This window comes from Glycine max, chromosome 13 (genome assembly GCF_000004515.6).
Source record: "Glycine max cultivar Williams 82 chromosome 13, Glycine_max_v4.0, whole genome shotgun sequence".
Lineage (NCBI taxonomy): Eukaryota > Viridiplantae > Streptophyta > Magnoliopsida > Fabales > Fabaceae > Glycine > Glycine max.
The window spans coordinates 34,154,851-34,173,942 of NC_038249.2; the positions used below are offsets into that span (position 1 = coordinate 34,154,851).

The 19,092-nt window shown below is 30.5% G+C and overlaps 2 protein-coding genes across 5 annotated transcripts; one reads left to right on the plus strand and one right to left on the minus strand.

The window, feature by feature from the left end:
- LOC100781751 (glyoxysomal processing protease, glyoxysomal) lies at window positions 1-6,830 on the plus strand. 4 transcript variants are annotated; one of them, XM_003541681.4, is made up of 13 exons: window positions 1-157; window positions 243-289; window positions 398-572; window positions 955-1,065; window positions 1,548-1,697; window positions 2,838-2,930; window positions 3,087-3,190; window positions 3,457-3,542; window positions 3,625-3,719; window positions 3,804-4,545; window positions 5,516-5,720; window positions 6,146-6,237; window positions 6,477-6,830. In XM_003541681.4, the coding sequence occupies exons 1-13, from the start codon at window positions 56-58 to the stop codon at window positions 6,722-6,724; spliced, it is 2,250 nt and encodes a 749-aa protein (XP_003541729.1). In that variant the 5' UTR covers window positions 1-55; the 3' UTR covers window positions 6,725-6,830. The 4 variants fall into 4 exon arrangements, with proteins under 4 accessions (XP_003541729.1, XP_006594579.1, XP_014621286.1 ...); XM_006594516.4 differs by having other exon boundaries at window positions 19-157; window positions 389-572; XM_014765800.3 differs by having other exon boundaries at window positions 19-157; window positions 421-572.
- A 5,978-nt stretch (window positions 6,831-12,808) lies between these two features.
- LOC100782285 (squamosa promoter-binding protein 1) lies at window positions 12,809-14,804 on the minus strand. The gene is made up of 2 exons (XM_003541682.5): window positions 14,433-14,804; window positions 12,809-13,075 (listed from the first exon to the last, which is right to left on the minus strand). The coding sequence occupies exons 1-2, from the start codon at window positions 14,738-14,740 to the stop codon at window positions 12,967-12,969; spliced, it is 417 nt and encodes a 138-aa protein (XP_003541730.1). The 5' UTR covers window positions 14,741-14,804; the 3' UTR covers window positions 12,809-12,966.
- Between the last annotated feature and the right edge of the window lie 4,288 nt (window positions 14,805-19,092).

The following is a 19,092-nucleotide window of genomic DNA, read 5'->3' on the forward strand; positions in this document are numbered from 1 at the left end:
ATAATTTAGCGTAAAAAATAATAACTTATAACTTCAACTTGATCATAGTCACTGGATGTCCCAAATTCCTCCCAGGTCCCAACCAGGAAAAATGGTTCTGTCGGATGCCGTTAATTTTGCTCGGAATTTCGCAGTTATGGTCAGAGTTCGTGGCCCTGTGAGTTTCTCTTTCTCTCTTCTCAAACGCCTCATACTCTATTATCATTTATCATCGCTCACTCAGCTTGCAATTAACTTTTCAGGACCCAAAAGGGTTGAAGATGAGAAATCACGCTTTTCATCAATACCGGTTTCTAACCCCACCCTTAATCTTATTTTGTTTTTCGTTTCTCAAAGTTTGGTTTTTTTATGCACTTATGGCGGTGGGTTTTGGTTTTCTCCTTCTGAGTATGTGTAGTTCTGGTGAAACAACCCTTTCAGCTTCGGGGGTACTTGTACCTGATACTCTTTGTGATTCTCAAGTAGCTACGCGTCTTAATGGTGATAACTGTGAGGATAGGGTATTGGTTGTAACGGTTGCTTCAGTTGTTGAGCCTTTTCTGTCACCTCAACAGAGAGACAATATTCCTCAGGTTGGTGCTGCTAGATTTAGGACCTGTTTGGATAAACTTCTCTATTAGCACTTCTAGAAGAAGAAAATAAGAAGAAAAAATGAAATGAACTTTTATATAAGCTAAAATTAGCTTATGCATAAGCTTATTTGTAGAAGTTCTCTCATATTAGCTTTTCTTAAAAACGGTTTTTAACTTATGCATAAGCTAGTTTTAGCTTATGGAGAAACTTATTTCATTTTTGTTTCTTATTTTCTTCTCTTAGAGGTGTTTATGTAAAAATTTATCTAAGCATGCACTTCGTAATTGGTAAAGTTGGATAGTGGCTAGCTTTCTTTGTTTTATATTTAGTAAACTTGTTTTCTGCGTGTGCATTTTAAATTGTGTAACATGTGCTTTTCAGGGTAGGCCAGACTTGATTGCCGGTGTTCAGATTGATGTTATGACCGAGGAAACCAATGAAAAATCCAATCGGGGAACTCCTTGTTGGCTTTTGGCACAGCTTTTGTCATTAGTAGGCATTTTGAACCTTTTAGATCCTTATTATGCTGTCATTTAAACAGTTAATGATGTGGTGCACCTGACACTATAATTTTAATTGACTGGTTCAGTTTTATAATATACTTATCATTGTGAATGACATGAGTTTAGAGGTTGAGACTCGTTAATGTATATGACTAGGTTAGTCTGATGTCATCTTAATTCCTGACATTATATCTGGATTGTATATTGATTTTTCTCTTGATTTCATAGGTTTTTGACACATCTGTTCATTTTCTTTAAAAGTTGATGGTGAACTTTTGGTTCATAGCATCATCTGTTTTTGGACAAAAAATTAATATTAGGGTTCATGTGGTTTGACTTCTGTATGATGGTTTATTTATAATTTGTAACATTGGTTTCTTAACATGCCAGGATTGTTTTTCCCTTTCTTTATATACTTTATTCAACCATTATGTGTTGGTTCAATGCTAATAATATTTCTGCATCATGCAGGTTGATATTCCTGCTTCATCGAATTGTCTCCAGTCACTTATTGAAGCGTCTTTGGGCTTGCCAGAGCATGAATGGGAGGTTGGTTGGTCTTTGGCATCTTACAATAATGATTCTCAACCTTCCAAAGATTTTTTTCAAACTCATCCTCGGGTTAGTTGTTCTTCATGAATGTGCTTTCTCCTGTTGCTATGAATTAGTTTAGTTTATAAATTTGTACTTGTACGTGAAGAGATATCCCTGTTGAGTAATGAAATAGGAAGTATGATGGCAGAAACTTGCCTTTTGTGATTTGGATGTGTGGAGAAGACCTGTAAAAGCCTCAGTAAACAGAGTTAATCAGTTGAATTGAAGCCCAATTGCTAGAGAAAGAGGGAGACAGAAAAACTATAAGGAAAAACACTAAGAAGAATTTAGAGGTCAATAATTTATGTATATACATAATTTATGATGGAACATCCATGTACCTGATATTACATAATGGAAAAAGTTTTTTAAAGTTTAGAAAGTTATGCCTTGATAAATATTTTTTGTTATTCATATTATGTTTTTGGTTGAATGTTAATACTCATAATCTCTGTATTAGATTCACTGATATTTAGGATTCACCTTTGTCAAAAATGTATATTATTATGTAAATGTCTTGGTTCATTGTATTATGTAAATAGAAGGAAAATTGTACCTTGTATTTATGATATTTATTAATTAAATATTGTGTTATGGGATACATCTAGTTGAAACTTGAAATTCACATTTTTAGCTTAAGCTCCTCTTTTCTCTCTATCTGTTTTTCTCAACATGGTATCATACCTTTTAAGACCTAGTAGTCTAGTAGAGAGTGATCCTTGTTAGCTTCATTCTTCTAACTAAAAGTTGAATTGAGAGCACAAGGCAAAGTGGGCCTATGCGTTGTTCATGCTTCAAGTGCAAAGGGAGTTTCTGTGAGGGGTCAGGGGGCATGCTATTTATAAAGCTACTATTCATGGGTCTTTACCTAATGATTCACGCTTTTGGGAAAGTTGTTTCTCGAAAAACCTTAATTGTTATTATGTTTGTATATTTTTGTAATCAAATTTATTGGTTCAACTGCAAAATATCATATTGTTCATTTGTTAATGGATTTGCACCTCATCTTAAAATTGGTTTCTATACTCTTGTGTTCTTCTACTTATTAAAGTATCATTCTTCTTGATGGTGTAAACTGCCTTTGGAATAACATCTCCATGATCATGATGTGTAAAAGGAAACTTAATATTTTCAGATGAAGAATGATAAATCTTAATGAAATTTCAGGAAAGATTGGCTGCGGGAGGATCTGGCAGTGCAAGTCTTGTGTACAAATCACTTACTCGAATGGCAATTCTTAGTGTTTCTTTATCTTTCAGGGTATTTTTTGTTTTTATTTATCTTATTTTCTCTACTTGGATTCCTTTTACAAACCGTTATTGTAACATGATAATTACATGCGAAATGATTTTTCTATTGGTATTCTTTGTTGGCCCATCAAGACTAGTGAAAATAACTGGTTGGTGGTTTTATTAGGACTTGCTGGATAGTAAAGTATCTGCCATGAATAAAAGAGGTGATTTTCTTCTGGCAGTTGGATCTCCTTTTGGAGTCCTGTCACCTATGCACTTTTTTAACAGGTATTATTATTATATTGTTTGGATAAAAGAAAAAAAATACAATAACAAAATCTGGCAGTTACTTCAAAAATTGTCAAACTCTTCTCACTTGTTCTTTGTCACTTTATGTCAAACTATTTCCATGAGCTGTTGGGATCACCTATGTGTTGAGTTGTACAAGCAGTTATTTTGTCTCTATAACTGCAGTCAGTGCAGTGAATTGGATTGCAATGTTTGACAAATTTTATGTCATTCAGTTCTTTGATATGGTTGCTTGCTTGAATCAGCATCTCTGTAGGATGCATTGCAAACTGCTATCCTCCTCATTCATCTGATGGATCGTTGCTGATGGCTGACATACGCTGTCTTCCTGGTGTGAGCCATTTCTCTGTTGCATAATCCATTGGTCATTTATGGAAGTGGTTCTGGCTCTATTTTGACACTCTATCTACCAGGAATGGAAGGCAGTCCAGTTTTCAGTGAGCATGCATGTCTTATTGGTGTCCTGATCAGACCATTCAGACAGAAGGCGTATGGAGCGGAAATCCAGGTACCATGATTGCATTCTCCTTGGTCAACATTATCTAATCCTCCAATTTAACACATCATGCAAAACGCTAGTATTTGGTTACAGCTGGTGATTCCATGGGATGCCATTGTGACTGCTTCTAGTGGCTTGCTGCACAAGAGGCCTCAGAACACACAGAAAGGTTTATGTAATCAGGAGGGCAACCTTTATGCTGCAGGAAGTGTACCTTTTTCTGACACTGACAAATTAGATGTTTGCTCTAGGAATAAACACGAGCATTTATATTTTGGTAGCTCGTCACCATTACCAATTGAGAAGGCAATGACTTCTGTCTGTCTTGTTACTATTGGTGATGGAGTATGGGCATCTGGTGTTTTACTAAATAGTCAAGGTCTCATACTTACAAATGCTCATCTGTTGGAACCATGGAGATTCGGGAAAGAACATGTAAATGGAGGAGGATATGGAACTAATTCAGAAAAGATTTCTTCCATGTTGGAGGGAACTGCATATGTTGTTAACAGAGTTGAGAGCAATCAAGTTAGTCAAACTTCACCGTTGAAGATGCCAATTCTTTATCCTTTCGCTGCGAATGAGCAGGGGGGATATAAGTCGAGTCCAACTTATGACAACCATAGAAACATACGTGTACGTCTTGATCATATCAAATCTTGGGTTTGGTGTGATGCAAAAGTAGTGTATGTTTGTAAAGGACCATGGGATGTTGCCTTACTGCAGCTTGAATCTGTTCCAGATGATCTTTTGCCTATAACAATGAATTTTTCTAGGCCATCCACAGGATCACAGGCATTTGTCATTGGCCATGGATTATTTGGCCCAAAGCACGGTATGTCCTTGCTGATCCAGTTGATCAGTTTCTTTCTGGTTAGATGTCCTGCTATAAAGTGAAGGGTAATGTTGCTCATAATCACATATCTGCCATGCTGAACTTCCAATAAAATTTTTATTATTCCTCATGTTTATTTGATTTTGTGTTTGGAATTCCTGCTTCAGCAGTTCCAACTATATTTATTGGGAACTACAACAAAGAGTCTTCCTCAGCAACAGAGTTGTGCCAAAAATGAACGATTGCTTATGTGAATGGCTTATCTGGTTGCACGAATACTTTTTCTGGATGTGTTTAGGATTTGTCAGCATAAAATTCTATGCTCTTCTAATGCTGCCGGTTCCCTCTTATACATCATTTAGCATATCAGCCGAAGAATGCTTCAAAAAACCATTTTTGGAATTGTTTGGATTGCTCGTCCTTGACAAACTTGTCTAAAGAATATTGGGTGATGAAATCATAAGGATTGAGATTTCCTAGTTCCTACTATTATATTATAAACCCCTCAATAATGCTTAGATGATAGTTTAAAATATAAGTTTAAGTACAACCCTAGACAAGGATTAAAAGTATATAGTTAACTGAAGTCATAGTGCCCTAAACATTATGATCAACCCCACAATCAAAACTAGACAAAAATACTTGAGTATTTTAATCTTTAGGCTTTTGCTTTTTTTATTCTATTGTTGTATGTATTATTCTTACCTTTCAAAACAAAGTGAAACAAGCTTGTTTTTAAAACCATCAAGGATCTTATGCATCAATGCAAATGATATTTCTATGAAATGGGATACATTCCATGATGTTCTTGAATTCTTTTGGCTATGACATATGTTTCTATATATGATAATTTGTTGTTGGGGTGATCAGTCTGATGAGTTGTATCCGATTTTATAAAGAACCAATTTAATTGCTGTGGGTTTTCTTTCTATTTCTTTGTCTAACCTTGGAAGTTATCTATTTTCTTTAGGATTCTTCCCATCTGTTTGCTCTGGTGTGGTAGCAAAAGTGGTTGAGGCAAAGACTCCTCAATCTTATCTGTCCGTTCAGCCAGAACATCTCCACAACCATGAGCACTTCCCAGCAATGCTTGAAACAACAGCTGCTATTCATCCTGGTGCTAGTGGTGGTGCTATTATCAATTCAGATGGTCACATGATTGGCCTGGTTACAAGGTAATGCCACCAACTTGAAATATAATGTTACCACCTTATCCTATTCCTGTTTTGAAATAAGAATATAAGTAGGTGGTCTATTGTTTGATTTGATTTCCTTGTGTGTTAGATTGCCAGCAGATATTGTTCCGAGACAGCCTATAATCTTCAATTCAAAATTTGCCTTGCCTTTTTTACTGAATTCATGTTTTGAAGACAATAATGATCTTTTTGGATGAAATTCTTTAGCTTTGAGACTTTCTGTCTGTGCAGCATGATGCTGTCTTTTCTTGATCCTAATTTACTCATAGGAGCTCAGCCTGCTCTGTCTGGTCCAATTGTTTATCTGTGTAATATAAGCTTTTGTGATTTTAATTTTCTTTATTGATTGTTCCTGAATGGTTGTAGATTAAATTTCCATCATTAATTAGATGTTTTTGACACAGCAATGCAAGGCATAGTGGAGGAGCAATAATACCTCAACTTAATTTTAGCATTCCATCTGCTGCTTTGGCACCCATCGTCAACTTCTCAAAAGGTTTGCTTTTTAACCAATTGTTTAGTCCCAAAATGAATATTATCCATGGTGTTCCCATCTCACCTCTCCTTGTCTAACAAGTACCAAAAGGAACACAACACTAAATGACAATAATTAGTAACATTAGAAATCAGAAATCTAGGAAAACTGGTTATAATAGGAGGCAAATATACAAATTATTTTTCTACTTTGTACCCATGGTATGTTGACATCTGATGATGTGGCTTTTTCCGCTGCAGCCATGGAGGATTTATCACTTCTACGGATTCTAGACGAACCGAACGAATACCTTTCATCTGTATGGGCATTGATGCGGCCATCATATCCTAATCCCCATCCTATGCATGATCCACCTCAGTCGGTTACAGACAATAAAAGTAAAGAGAAGGGTTCTCGGTTTGCTAAGTTTATTGCTGAAAGAAAGGACATTTTCAATGCTGGAAAGAGTGGAGTGATTTCTAAGGAAGTTATTGCTAGTAAGTTATGATCTCTGATGAAGTGACAAAGTTTACCTAAATGACCATGGCAAAGCTTTGCCAACATACAACTTGTCAATGACTACACTTCCGTTGATTAAAATCTTTGGACTGAAATCTTCTGCCCTAGATTGTTAGCCAAAGAAAATCAAGGAAATAAATTTTCTAGAATCTCTAAACGATTATACTAGTACTTAATTAAAGTTTAAAACTGATTTTACATAAGACAGTTACTTTTGTTTTGTACTTTGGTTGAGATTAAGTAATTATAGGAGAAACTCTTGATAGAGTTACTTTGTTCAACTTTTGTGTATATATATATATATATATATATATATTCAATAATCCAACCATTAAAATATTTTGATATTATCTCAACGATGGTGCACATCAAATTTTAGATAAACTAAACTTTATATTTAGGTAATTTAATATTCGACATTTACTTTTATTTAAAAAAATATTATTTGTTAAGTTGATTATATTTAGTAAAATATCAAATAGTTTTAAAATTTATAAACTTTTGTATATCTGATTTACTTAAGAGTATGTTTGGATACAGAATTTTTAACGAAAGTAATTTATCGGAGAATTTGAATTTCTGTAATCTAGAATTTATTGTTTGGATGTTTTTTTGTGAAGAATTTAAAATTTCGGAATTTTAAAACAGAATTTTAAACAACTAAAAATCTGAAATTTTAATTTCCTTCTAAAAGGTGAGAAATTGAAATTCTCTTCTTAGCGTCTTCTTCAAAAAATACCGTGAAACATTGATTAGACCTGAAAACATAGAGGAACACGTATAATTAGCACACCAATCATATCTTTTCTTTTTTTTCATTCATTTTTTTTCACCCTCATAATTTTAACTTTTTTTTTATCCAAACACAATTTTGAAAATAAAAGAATTTCAATTGAAGTATTTGAAATTCTTAGAATTTAAAATTTCTTATAATTTTAAATTCCTCCATCCAAACACACTCTAAAACAATTTTTAATTTAGCAATTGGATTATTGAAATTTGATATATACAAAAGAGTTGTTGATCAGAGCAATTTTGTCAAGAGTTACTTCAACTTTCCAAATTTAATTTGATATCAACCATCTTACTTTTTAAAGTGCTTTTACTGTTCTTGTCATGCTCTATGTATGTAAAATGACAATGGATACCAGCAAAAAAAAAATGTAGATGATAATGGTATGTCGCATCAGTCGTTTCCCTTAAAAATTGTTGAGGAAATAAAAATGCATGCCAGAGGTTGTTAGGCGGCTGATTCGTGGTTATTTTATTTTTTTTATTCGTAAAAATTAAACATCGTATCAACACGTTTATAACATTCACATATTCCAATTGAGTTACACAATTCATGTTTATCATATTATTAGGCATTGACATTCCTATAAATTAATTATTCTAGTAAGGCCAGGAAGACATTTTTAGTTTTATATCGTATGATTCTGGAGCATAAGGGATTCAATGGTTGCTATTACAAGGGAAAACAATTGGTTTTAAATCGTTATATATTTGATGATTCATCTTAACTAATGATTTTTTTTCTAAATCTAAAATTTCAACTGTGCTCCTTAGTTCTGATTTGTATCTTGGTTATGTATGCAGTTTTGTTAAGAAATCACTCTGATTACGCAATACTTGTTTTTGTAAAATCAAAATTCACCACTAACAACATGATTGGGAGAGGCAATTATGTACCCAAACGTGTTTAAGGTGTAACAATTTTTGTTTTTTTTTTAAAGCATTTTTTAAGACAACAATATGTATTTTCTATATATAAGAGGAATTTTTGTTGAAACTATCTCGTAGGAATTTTTTTGTTATTTATTTCATGCATAACTTAAATTTGAGACCTTGCACGGGAGAATCATGCATGTAATATATTTGAACTGATTAACTATTGGTTAGAAGTGTGTTTGGTTAAAGAATAAACAGTTTTTATCTTCTGTTACAAATTTTATACTTAAATTTTATGATAAAATTATTTTTAAGATAAAGGTTTAAAATATAAATTATTTTATTTTAAACTCAATTTTAATCAAAACAGTTTTATAAAATTAAGTCTCATTTCTTGTTGGGACTCAATAAGTTTGCATTTAGTAAAAAAACAGTAGTGATTAATTTTTATCAAAAATTATGAATTACTCAAGATAGATATTCTTCTTCTAACACGATTTATTTTATATTCAAGGATCAATCGAGATTCAAATTCTGAACCACTTGATTAGAGGATACAAATTACTATTATTTGTGTCAATGTTACAAGAAATGTTTATAACATATTGTATAACATGTTTTATTATTGTGTTAACTTTATGTAAGGCTTATTAAATTTTGTAAATCCTATTTCTATTTTACGAGTTTTAATTTTTTAATAGGATTAAACTAATTTTATTAAAAATATAATTAATTCATAATTCTTTTAAAATCATTTTATAATATATTTTTCAAACGCAAATTAATTTTGTTTGAATCAATTTTATGAAAATATAAATAAGGCTTAAGTATCTTTTTTAGTATTTGTAATTTAGTATTTTCCTGTTTTTCACTTTTTGGTTCTTGTAAAATTATTTTTTAATTTTTGATCTTTGTAAATTATATTTATTTTGTTTTTCGTTTTTATAACGTTTTAAATAATATTTTTTAGAAGTATTATCTAAAGCATTTTAATGATAAAAAATAAAAAAAACATAATTTATCAAGAAAAAATAAAAAATAATTTTATAATAATAAAAAAAATATTAAACTGTAAGGCCTAGTATTTAAACCTATAAATAAATACATTTAATAAGGTCCGATTCGGACAAGTTACTTGGATGTTCAATACAAATGATTCACTCAAGGACAGATTATTCACATGAGTAATATGAGCACATGCACAATTCAATTTTTATCCACTCATTTTTTTCATTATTATTTGATAATTATTCTTTGAATTCTGCTCTGCTACTGTGCTACACAACGACTGTTGAGGAAATTTGAAAGCAGAGTGAAGATGGAGATTTTGTTTCATTTTTTTAAAATTTCAACTGCTTAATGCTCTGATAGAGACTAGAGAGGACAGAAAATTAACATCAGGGGCATCTAATTTCAACCATTTACTTACTAAGCACTAGTTCTAGGCAAGTGTTTGCATTTGTTTGCTGAACTTTTTCTCCATTTCCAGTTATACCAACTACCAAGACACTTAAAGTGTGGTGTTAAAAGTTTTGTCATATATTCATGATTGATTGAGTAGTTAAGAATCTAGTTATGTACACTGAATTTAAACTTTTAAATGTAGATTCTAAGGAGTTGTGAAAGGAATTGTAGGAATTTGTAAGTATTACTTAACAAGCTTCATGACAAAGTTAAGTCATTTTCAGAATAAGCAAGTGCTAAGTTTTAGGCTTAGTTACAAAAGTTATGGATCATAATTTACATTTTTTAGGAATAATAATATAGTTATGGTTTCCAATTCGCTTGTTTCTCTCATACTGCCACTTTACAATCAACTTCTCCAAATAGTTGGATACTTGGATGTGATAATGAATAATTGATAACATAATTTTGTTTGACAGAATAATTGATAAGATAATTAGAAATTCAAAAACTCGTATTTTGTAATTAATCTATGAAGTGCTTCAAAGGAAGGAAATAAGAAAGAATTTACTATCATCTCTTCTCAAGCATTGATTAGTCATGTCATACTCATATTGGGTATGAACTGGATAAATGTACTCATTTTTGTTTTTTTTTTTAAGGAGGATACATGTATTCATTGAGTATACTCCGTTGCATACGTAACTCGAGTATAATTCTGGTGAGATTAGGTGTAGTTGGATGCCATTTACTTCATCTTCCTCCCTCCCCCTTCAGTTAAGATTAGTTTTAACTAATTTTTTTTCCCTTTCACTCCAACATATATACTATTTTTTATTTCCCTACCCAATCGAAGTCATTCTTCTTAATTTACTTGAGACACGATATATAAGTTTGTTAATTTTTTAAGATTTTCACAAAAAATGTTGAATTTTCTTTTTATTTGTATTCTCTTTAATATTTGCTTTCATTTTTATATGATTATGCTATGTTTTATTATATATAAAACTCAAATATCCTCTTTATAAAAAAAAAACTCAAATTTCCTTTACTTAGATGAGTGGAAAGATAAACACTGTGCTTGTCTGAATTTTTATTTTTAGGTAAACATAGAGACGTCAAAAACAATTTGTATATTATGTCAAACGCAATATACAATATTTTGTACAGAAAACTAAGGTAATGTACATGCCTATAGATTCATATGCATGTATAATGCTAGAACAAATTGCTTAAAGAAGATAAAATAATTAAATACTATAAGAGAAAGTGATGATTGAGTCCAGTTGAGCACACGTTGATCTGTTTCAACTGTTTAGATATGTGTTTGGTTAACATTGTTCTTACTTCTTACTACAACTTAATTAACCTTTTTGCTAATATATAGCTTAAAAAAACTAAAGGAGTTTCTTTTTTCCTCCTCCAAATGGTGGATACAATTGTAGATAAACAAGTGAGGCATAAATTGAATTAATTATAGATAAATTAATAACTTAGTTATTATTAATAAATAATTTTGAACATTTTCATTCAAATTTATGATTAATTATAAATAAGTTATTAATTAAATACGTTAAGTATTTTAATAATTTTCTAACTGAAGCTCAGTGTAGAACTTCAATGTTTTGGTTGAGTTTTACTTGTCATTGGTACTCCAAGTGCATGTATTTTTTGGCTGATTAAATATCCAAGTATAAGATTTTTTTAAACTTAAAAAATGTGATGCTAATATTATGTAAAGATGTTGATTTTAAAATTATGATAAATACTCAAACTTAACAAAAAAATAGGTTTAATAAAAATAATAATATCATTTTATGTTTTTGGGCTTTTCCATTGGAGGTTATATATATATATATATGTTGTCAATTTTAAAAAATAATAATTTAGATGTCTCAATGGAAAATTAATGGGATCTAATTTAATTAATTGAATTTTATGTGTGAGTGTTGTAAATTTTTTAATATTATGTTTAATTTCTACACACAAAAAATTACTCAACTGGAATGTGATCTCTAAGTTGAAAGTTGAGAATGTAATTAAGATGATAAAATAGTAGACACATGCTTCATTTATGTACCCTCTAATCTTTCTTGGATTGACCCGATATACCGGGATGGGTCTAAAACGGACGACATATTCTTAGTGCTAAATATAAAAGGATTATGCGTTTTGCCTTTCTATTTTCTATTATATCTTATTTTTGCCCAGTTATTTGTCAAAAATATAAAGTATATCTTAACCATATCTTTATTTTTACATATCTTATTTCTTAATCTTAGAAAGAAGAAATGATCCACCAAAAAAAAAAGAAATAAGATATGCTAAGAATTAAGATTGTAACTAATGACTTAAGCTTCTATATAAAATCCACATGCTAAACTAGGATCAAGCCAAAATACATTTTTATGCTTTGGTAAGCAACCCCAAACCAAAAGGAACCATATATGTAAACAATTTTCAAACTTCTTATGTAAATAATTGCCTAAATGGTGTGCCATGTATGTTTGTGTTTCAAAATATTGCAATAAATGTCGAAGAAGGGAAGAACAATAGCAAAATAATCTTTGACTATAAATGATCTTTTTTACGAGCAAACTGAAGACTGTAAATAATTTTGGTTCAATATTTTTTTTTAAATAACATGTAGCAATATTAACTTAGAATTAGAATGCCACCCACAGATATTTGTTTGTTCAAGAGTGACAAAGAACTGAATTTTCCTTAAACAAGGTAGGGCTGAAATCTTACATTCATCTTTTGGGCAATATTTTTTGTTCTAGTTTTAGGACACTGATCGTTACTCTTTAAAGTACAATATAACAGAGAAATTTATGCTAAAAAGAATGAACAAGCACGCAAATATATATATTAATGGCAAGCAATTTTTTTTATAATATTCTCTTGGATATAATTAATTACCCCACAGCAATTTTAGCATATATATATATATATATATATATATATATATATATATGTGAAAAAAATTTGAAGATAGAGCTTTTTCTCATATATAGGCCAATAACATATATTATGGGAGACATTATTTAAATTATTTGTTGCTGCTTGTCTTGCCTTGCTCACCTAAGACAAAGGCTTTCTTTTTGTTGTTGTTATTGTTATATTATCTTGCACAAATATTTATTGTTGTCCATCTCATCAAAGTCCGTGATACTCAGATGCATTTTTGCGACGCCTCTCATTATGTCCAGCCAAACGTCTTCTGCAACTCCTTTTTGAGTCATCGAATTCTGATAGCTCATGAAACCTGGAAATTGAAATTATTCAAGAGTGAAGTCATTGGAAATTTGTAGACAGAGAATTTTGTTCCTGTTCACAAAGAACATTAATTAGTTTGTACAAGTACAAGTTCACAGGTGCAACTCATTTCATTTAGGTTCTATTAGGATATGTTTTCTTTTAAAATATGTACTTCTAGAAAAAGAAAATAAAAGAGTAAATGAATTAAACTTATTTCAAAAATTAAAATTGGCTTAAGTATTTTAATTTTTGTAGAATTTTGACGAGAGTCTTTTCTTTTTCTGTAAAAAATAGTGAAGAGGCTACCTAAAAGAATTAAAAATTTGATTCTAAAACCCTTTGTGAATTCAAGTAGTTAGCTTGAAATTTCAAAATAGTTGGTTCATAATTGCTATTGTTCAAATTGTCTTTTTAAATGGAAGAATGTGCCATTTATTGATGAGTGTGTATTAATTAACCAAAATCATATGCCTAAATCAAAATTGTTGACAATCAGATGATACGAAATCATCCTGATGATGATTTTCCATCTCCATGGAAGATTCTCCAACTTCATGGATTAAAACGTGAACACCTTTTGTTTTGTCAACTTCATGGGTTAAAAGCATGATTCCAAAATTTATAAATGGTCACTAAAGTGAAAATGCTATATATATTTGGTGTATTAAAATGCCATTTAGAATGATTCTATGTTATCCTTCAATGCAGACCAATATCCCTGTTTTAACACAAAATAGTTAGTCATCTAGAATATATCGTACCTTTGTATAGAATGTTGGGGGTAATAGGATCAAATTTGAGCACATTCCATAAATAGTTTTTAAATATGCTCATGAGTTGTATATATAAATATAAAGTGCACCTTAATGCATAATCATGGTAGTGTATCAATAATACTGTAGTTAAGATTATTTTTATTTTTTTCCATTTGGGAAGCAGTAAAAAAATTTTAGGAACACGTTGTCACAGGTATTAGTTTACCAATCTGTGCTAGGTAGAACTGAAATGAAAGTGAATAATAAAATTCACGAAATTTTAAGCACAGAACAAGCTTTACTAAAAAAAAGAGAGAGAGCACAAGATAAGATTAGACACATTTCAAAGTGAATAAAATTAACAAAATTTTAAACACCAAACAAGCTTAATTAGACACATTTCATATAGTTGATAGTTGACATTTCAACAAGGTATACCCTAATAGTTGTCTCTGGCTAGGGTTGATTGCAAAGGGCAAAAGGTATATAAGACACAATTCTAAACAAACCTCTTCACACACACACTATAAAGATGGATTCACACACACACACACACAAAGAAAAAGGAGTCGTTTAAATACTTCAAATAGATTAAGGTTCTCAACCTACCTACTACATTGTTGGCAAAACCGTTGGTGCTGATCTCCAATGACTACAGCAGGAGCCTTGGCATGGTACTCACAAACCTTGTGACGCCTATGGTAGGGCTTAGCTTCACTTAGATCAGCGTTGCAACCATCAACTTGACATGAAGGTGGCACTGAGCCTCCAGCTTTGGACCCTCTCTTATTACTCACCACCCTCTTTTTCTTACCATCATCTCCATACTCACTCACCTCCTCCTCTTCCTCTTCTTCGTACTCATCCTCCTCCTTGTAACTCATGCTCCTTTTTCCCTCACTCCAACTTCCGTCCATAGGTTCAAGGAAAACTGAAAGAGAGATTGATGATCTAGCTAGCTAGAAAAAGTTACATAGAAGTCAAGGAGTTGTCCACATATAAATAGAAAAACTAGAAAGGTAAATAGAATGAGAGAATGAGTGTGGACCACATAGGGTCTTCATTTATTGGTTGCCACCTTGAGAGGGTAATAGTGAAATAACATTGAACATTTTCTCATCATACTTTTTTCATTTAATAATTTTACACATGTGTTTATGACTCATCTATTTTAATTACACCACTCGTACTTACATATCATATTTTTAACATATTGCTTTAGTTTAAATGTAAAGAAATAATTATTTCTTTTATAAAAAAATCATAAAATTAAAAGAAATAAGCTATTAGTTTTAAAATAAATGAAAAAATATCCATAATTTCTCTTCTTCTTTTTTCCCCTTCACTTCTCTGTATTCTCTTTTACTACTTGTTTGGTTAGGTAAAAAAATAGAGTGAAAGGAAATGAAAAAAAAGAAGAAAAAATAGAAATAATAATTTGTCACCCTTGAAGGGAAAATAAGAAGATCTAATTATTTCTACAGAGCTAACCTGGAAACACTTTTTCCTCAAATTAGCATGAAATAGGATGAACATGATCTCCTTTTTTTATTTTTTGTTACAATTTATGAAGAATTAAACATTTTTTAAAATAAAAATTTTTGAAAAATAATAAATAAATTTAATTAAACATTTTTTAGAATAAAAATATTTTTTTTATTTGTTTTTATTTTGTTTTCACTCATCCAAACAAGTAAAAATAATTTTCTTTAATTCTTTTTTACTATCTTTCTATCATTTTTACTTCTTTCCTGGCATCTTATTTTTTTTCCTCTCCATTTTAATTCTGATACAAACAAAAGCATGCATGTCACCACTATAAGGACAGTGTGAAAAAAAAAAATTTCTTAAAGTGGAAGGTTGCAACTAGCTAGCCAACTAAAGTGCAAGGAGACCTAGCAAAGACTACAAAACCATTTATTCTCCCTCTGCTACGCTTGGATTTTTGTTTCACAAGAATTTTATCTAGATAATACTTGCTGATAGGCGATAGCTTAGTAAGAGAATCTACATAGACTATATTGATTCCTTTTAATTTGATAAGAACTCGTTTCCATTTTAGTGGCTCTCAGCCATCCGCGCCTGGGTTCTTTAATATCCTTATTTGGCACCTTGCAATTAATTACAGTCAACGTTCAAGAACGGGAAAAAAAACTGAAGAAAAAAAAAACGAAGATCAAGGAATTCTTAATTTAATCAAGTTCATGAATTCAATAAATAATTAATCCATGAAAAATCAATGAGAAATTTTATTTTTACTCATATTTTTTTGTAGTTAGAAAATAAAGAGAGAAAAAAGTAGACTAAAGTAAATTAAAGAGAGATTAAAAAAAGTTTAAGTTATGTAAAATATTATAGAAAAGAATAAATCAAAATTAATGATTATTATTTGTTTCGTAATACTTTTGTTTATGAATTATACTACCTTTATACTCTATTTTTTAATAATATTTTTCTGATAAAATTATTATTACAAATTGAAAAGGAAAAATAATATATGGCTACTTAAAATGCCAAATAAATAACACTTAGTAAGAGACAAAAATATTAATATTATAGGTATATAGTTTAAAAGAAATGAGTATTTAAATATCATACCTAATTGAGATTAAAGTACTACAATATGATAGGAAAAAATAAATAAAATTTAGTCAGAAGTTAAAAAATAATGGGTGTTCAAATATCATGTCCTAAGTGAAAACTTTGTGCCTTTTATGGCGCGGCTCTGCCAGGTAAATCCACTCACGTTCCTTTTTATTGGTACGGATCATCCAATCACGTTCAAGAGATAAAATCCAACACGAAAATAATAGTAAATATAAGAAAATAGAACACCAATATCAGTGCATGGTTTAAGTATCTTGTCGTCTGCATGGACAAATTTTTTTCTGTCTTCTAGCTACAAAGCAGTGGTAATTATTAGAAGACAACAGAAGTCTGTGCTCAAATTTTTGAAGAAAAGAAAGTGGGGCCCCCTCTCTCCCTCTCTTTCAAGTGCTATACATATTTGATGATCTAGTAATGATATTTTTACGTTCTTAATTTCTTATTCCATTTTTACATTCCTTTTTTCACGGTTAAAAAACAAAAAAGAGAGAGAGAGAGACAGAAACTTAATTAAATTTAGTTTTCGTATTTTTATCATAAAAATAAAGGTGCATAGATAGATGGTCTAAATTAAAAATCATTAAAGATGCGAATCAACTCACACATGTTAATAATTTTAAATTTGAGTTTCTAAATATAAAGATGCATTAAATATTAAAAAAAAAAATCATATTCCTAATAATTCTATTTGACTCAAGCATATTACCTCCCTTCAACTATACATGTGATTTCTAAAAAAATAGCATAAATAAAAAGATTAGAAATGTGAGAGAAATAGTAATATTCTGGATGTAACATACACTAATAAAATGAATGATAGTCCTTATCGTGGACAAGATGAGGAGGGGGTGTGGGGGACGATTCGTTGGTGAAGCGAAGCGTGCATCTGAATTATTGAAAGGAAAGGGAGAAGATACGGCGAATTGATTTAACAAGTTTTGGCCTATCTGACTACGTACGAATAGCAACTATTGCATGGTGTGTGTTGGATTGGATCTTTTGGTTTTTGGATCTCTTGCTTAGTTTGTTCCCACTTTACAATTTACATGATTTTGGTGCAGAGCCAACTACAGTGCAACAAATTGGCCAGCTATACTCTCACCTCACCTGGGTTACCGTCCTTATTGTTTCCATTATCTTCTCGCTAGCTAGGACCACTTTTTATTCATTATTATCGTTTATTGTGTATTGGTCCCCACTGGTACGAGGGAAACATCTCTGAAAGTGAACTATTTTGTTTGTTTTTTATAGAATATTCAATGCCAATGGCTACTCTCCTTTGAATTTTCAAACTCGACCTATTAATTCCCACTCAAGTTAACCATTCATGAGATGATTCAATTCAACCATGTCATAAAATTCTTTACCTATAGCTAGACTCTACGTCGAGAAAGGAAGAGAGGCACACAGGTATACTATAGAGGAGGCAGTGGAAGAAGTTTTCATCAAGTTATTATCGTGTAAAGCTAGCCCTCTCTCTCTCTCTCTCTCTCTCTCTAAGGTAGTTTCAGTCTCTGTGTCCTACTGGACCATAATTTCGGTATATTTACTCACTGTTTCAAAAGTGAACTAGGTTTATCTCAATTCAAATGCACGTTGAAATTCCAATGTTTTTAATTTTTATGGAGGAGTGAGTACGAAATTTAGCCCACTCTTCTACATATAATTTAATCCTAAATGTTTTTTATTAGTTCTCATAAAAATTTAATAGTTTTTTAGTCATGCATTTTAATAGAAAAATAAGTTCTTAGTCTTTTTTTTATAGCAATGTTTTTAGTTCTTAAAGAAGGATTAAAACTGCATCATCACTTTTAGTAAATATGAAGAATAAAATATGTTGAATTTTTTTATAGGGATTCAAATTGAATTTTGAGTTATTTTAAGAGATAAAAGAACATATTTTTCCTACACATTTTACGTATATACATGCGATAATCCTTAAATACATGAATTTATAGCAAGTTAACGGATTAAAGTGAGATAGTGGATTCTATAAATTGAGAACCTAAGACGCTTTTAAAAAGTAAATCAATTTTGGGATTAAACTACATTACAAAGTAAAATTTCATATACTACTGAAAAAAATCTGCTAGATTAATTTATCTCATATTCGTTTGTATAAGAGTAACCCCCCTCCAAAAAATGTAAAAAAAAAATCTGAAATTAAAATCTATAAGTCATTTAGTTATGTTACTAACTACAATGATAATAAATTGTAAACTAATGCATTATAATAATAGTAATGAAATTTATGGATTGTAATAATAGCAATTTCAATTTCAGAACTCATTTGACATTTTTTTTTAATTTCATAAATTATTATGTTAGCAGCTAATAAATTTAGGGATTATTTTTCTGAGACAAAGATCACGGCTCTTCTAATTCATTGGTTTAGAGATTAATCTCACTCATAATGTATAGTTATTGCTGAGTGATTGACTCAAATAAATTTTGTACATAAAAAATAAAATACATATTTTTTCATTAAATAAATTGTTTTCTCACTAAATAAATAATTCTCCCACATGTGATAATCCTATGGGTTAAATCCAAAGACTAAAGTAGAGATTTACTCATTTGTATATACTAAGGTTATGTTTAATAAAATTAACTAAAAAATAAAGTTGAAAACCGAACTTCTAACTAAAATTTGACTGAAAAC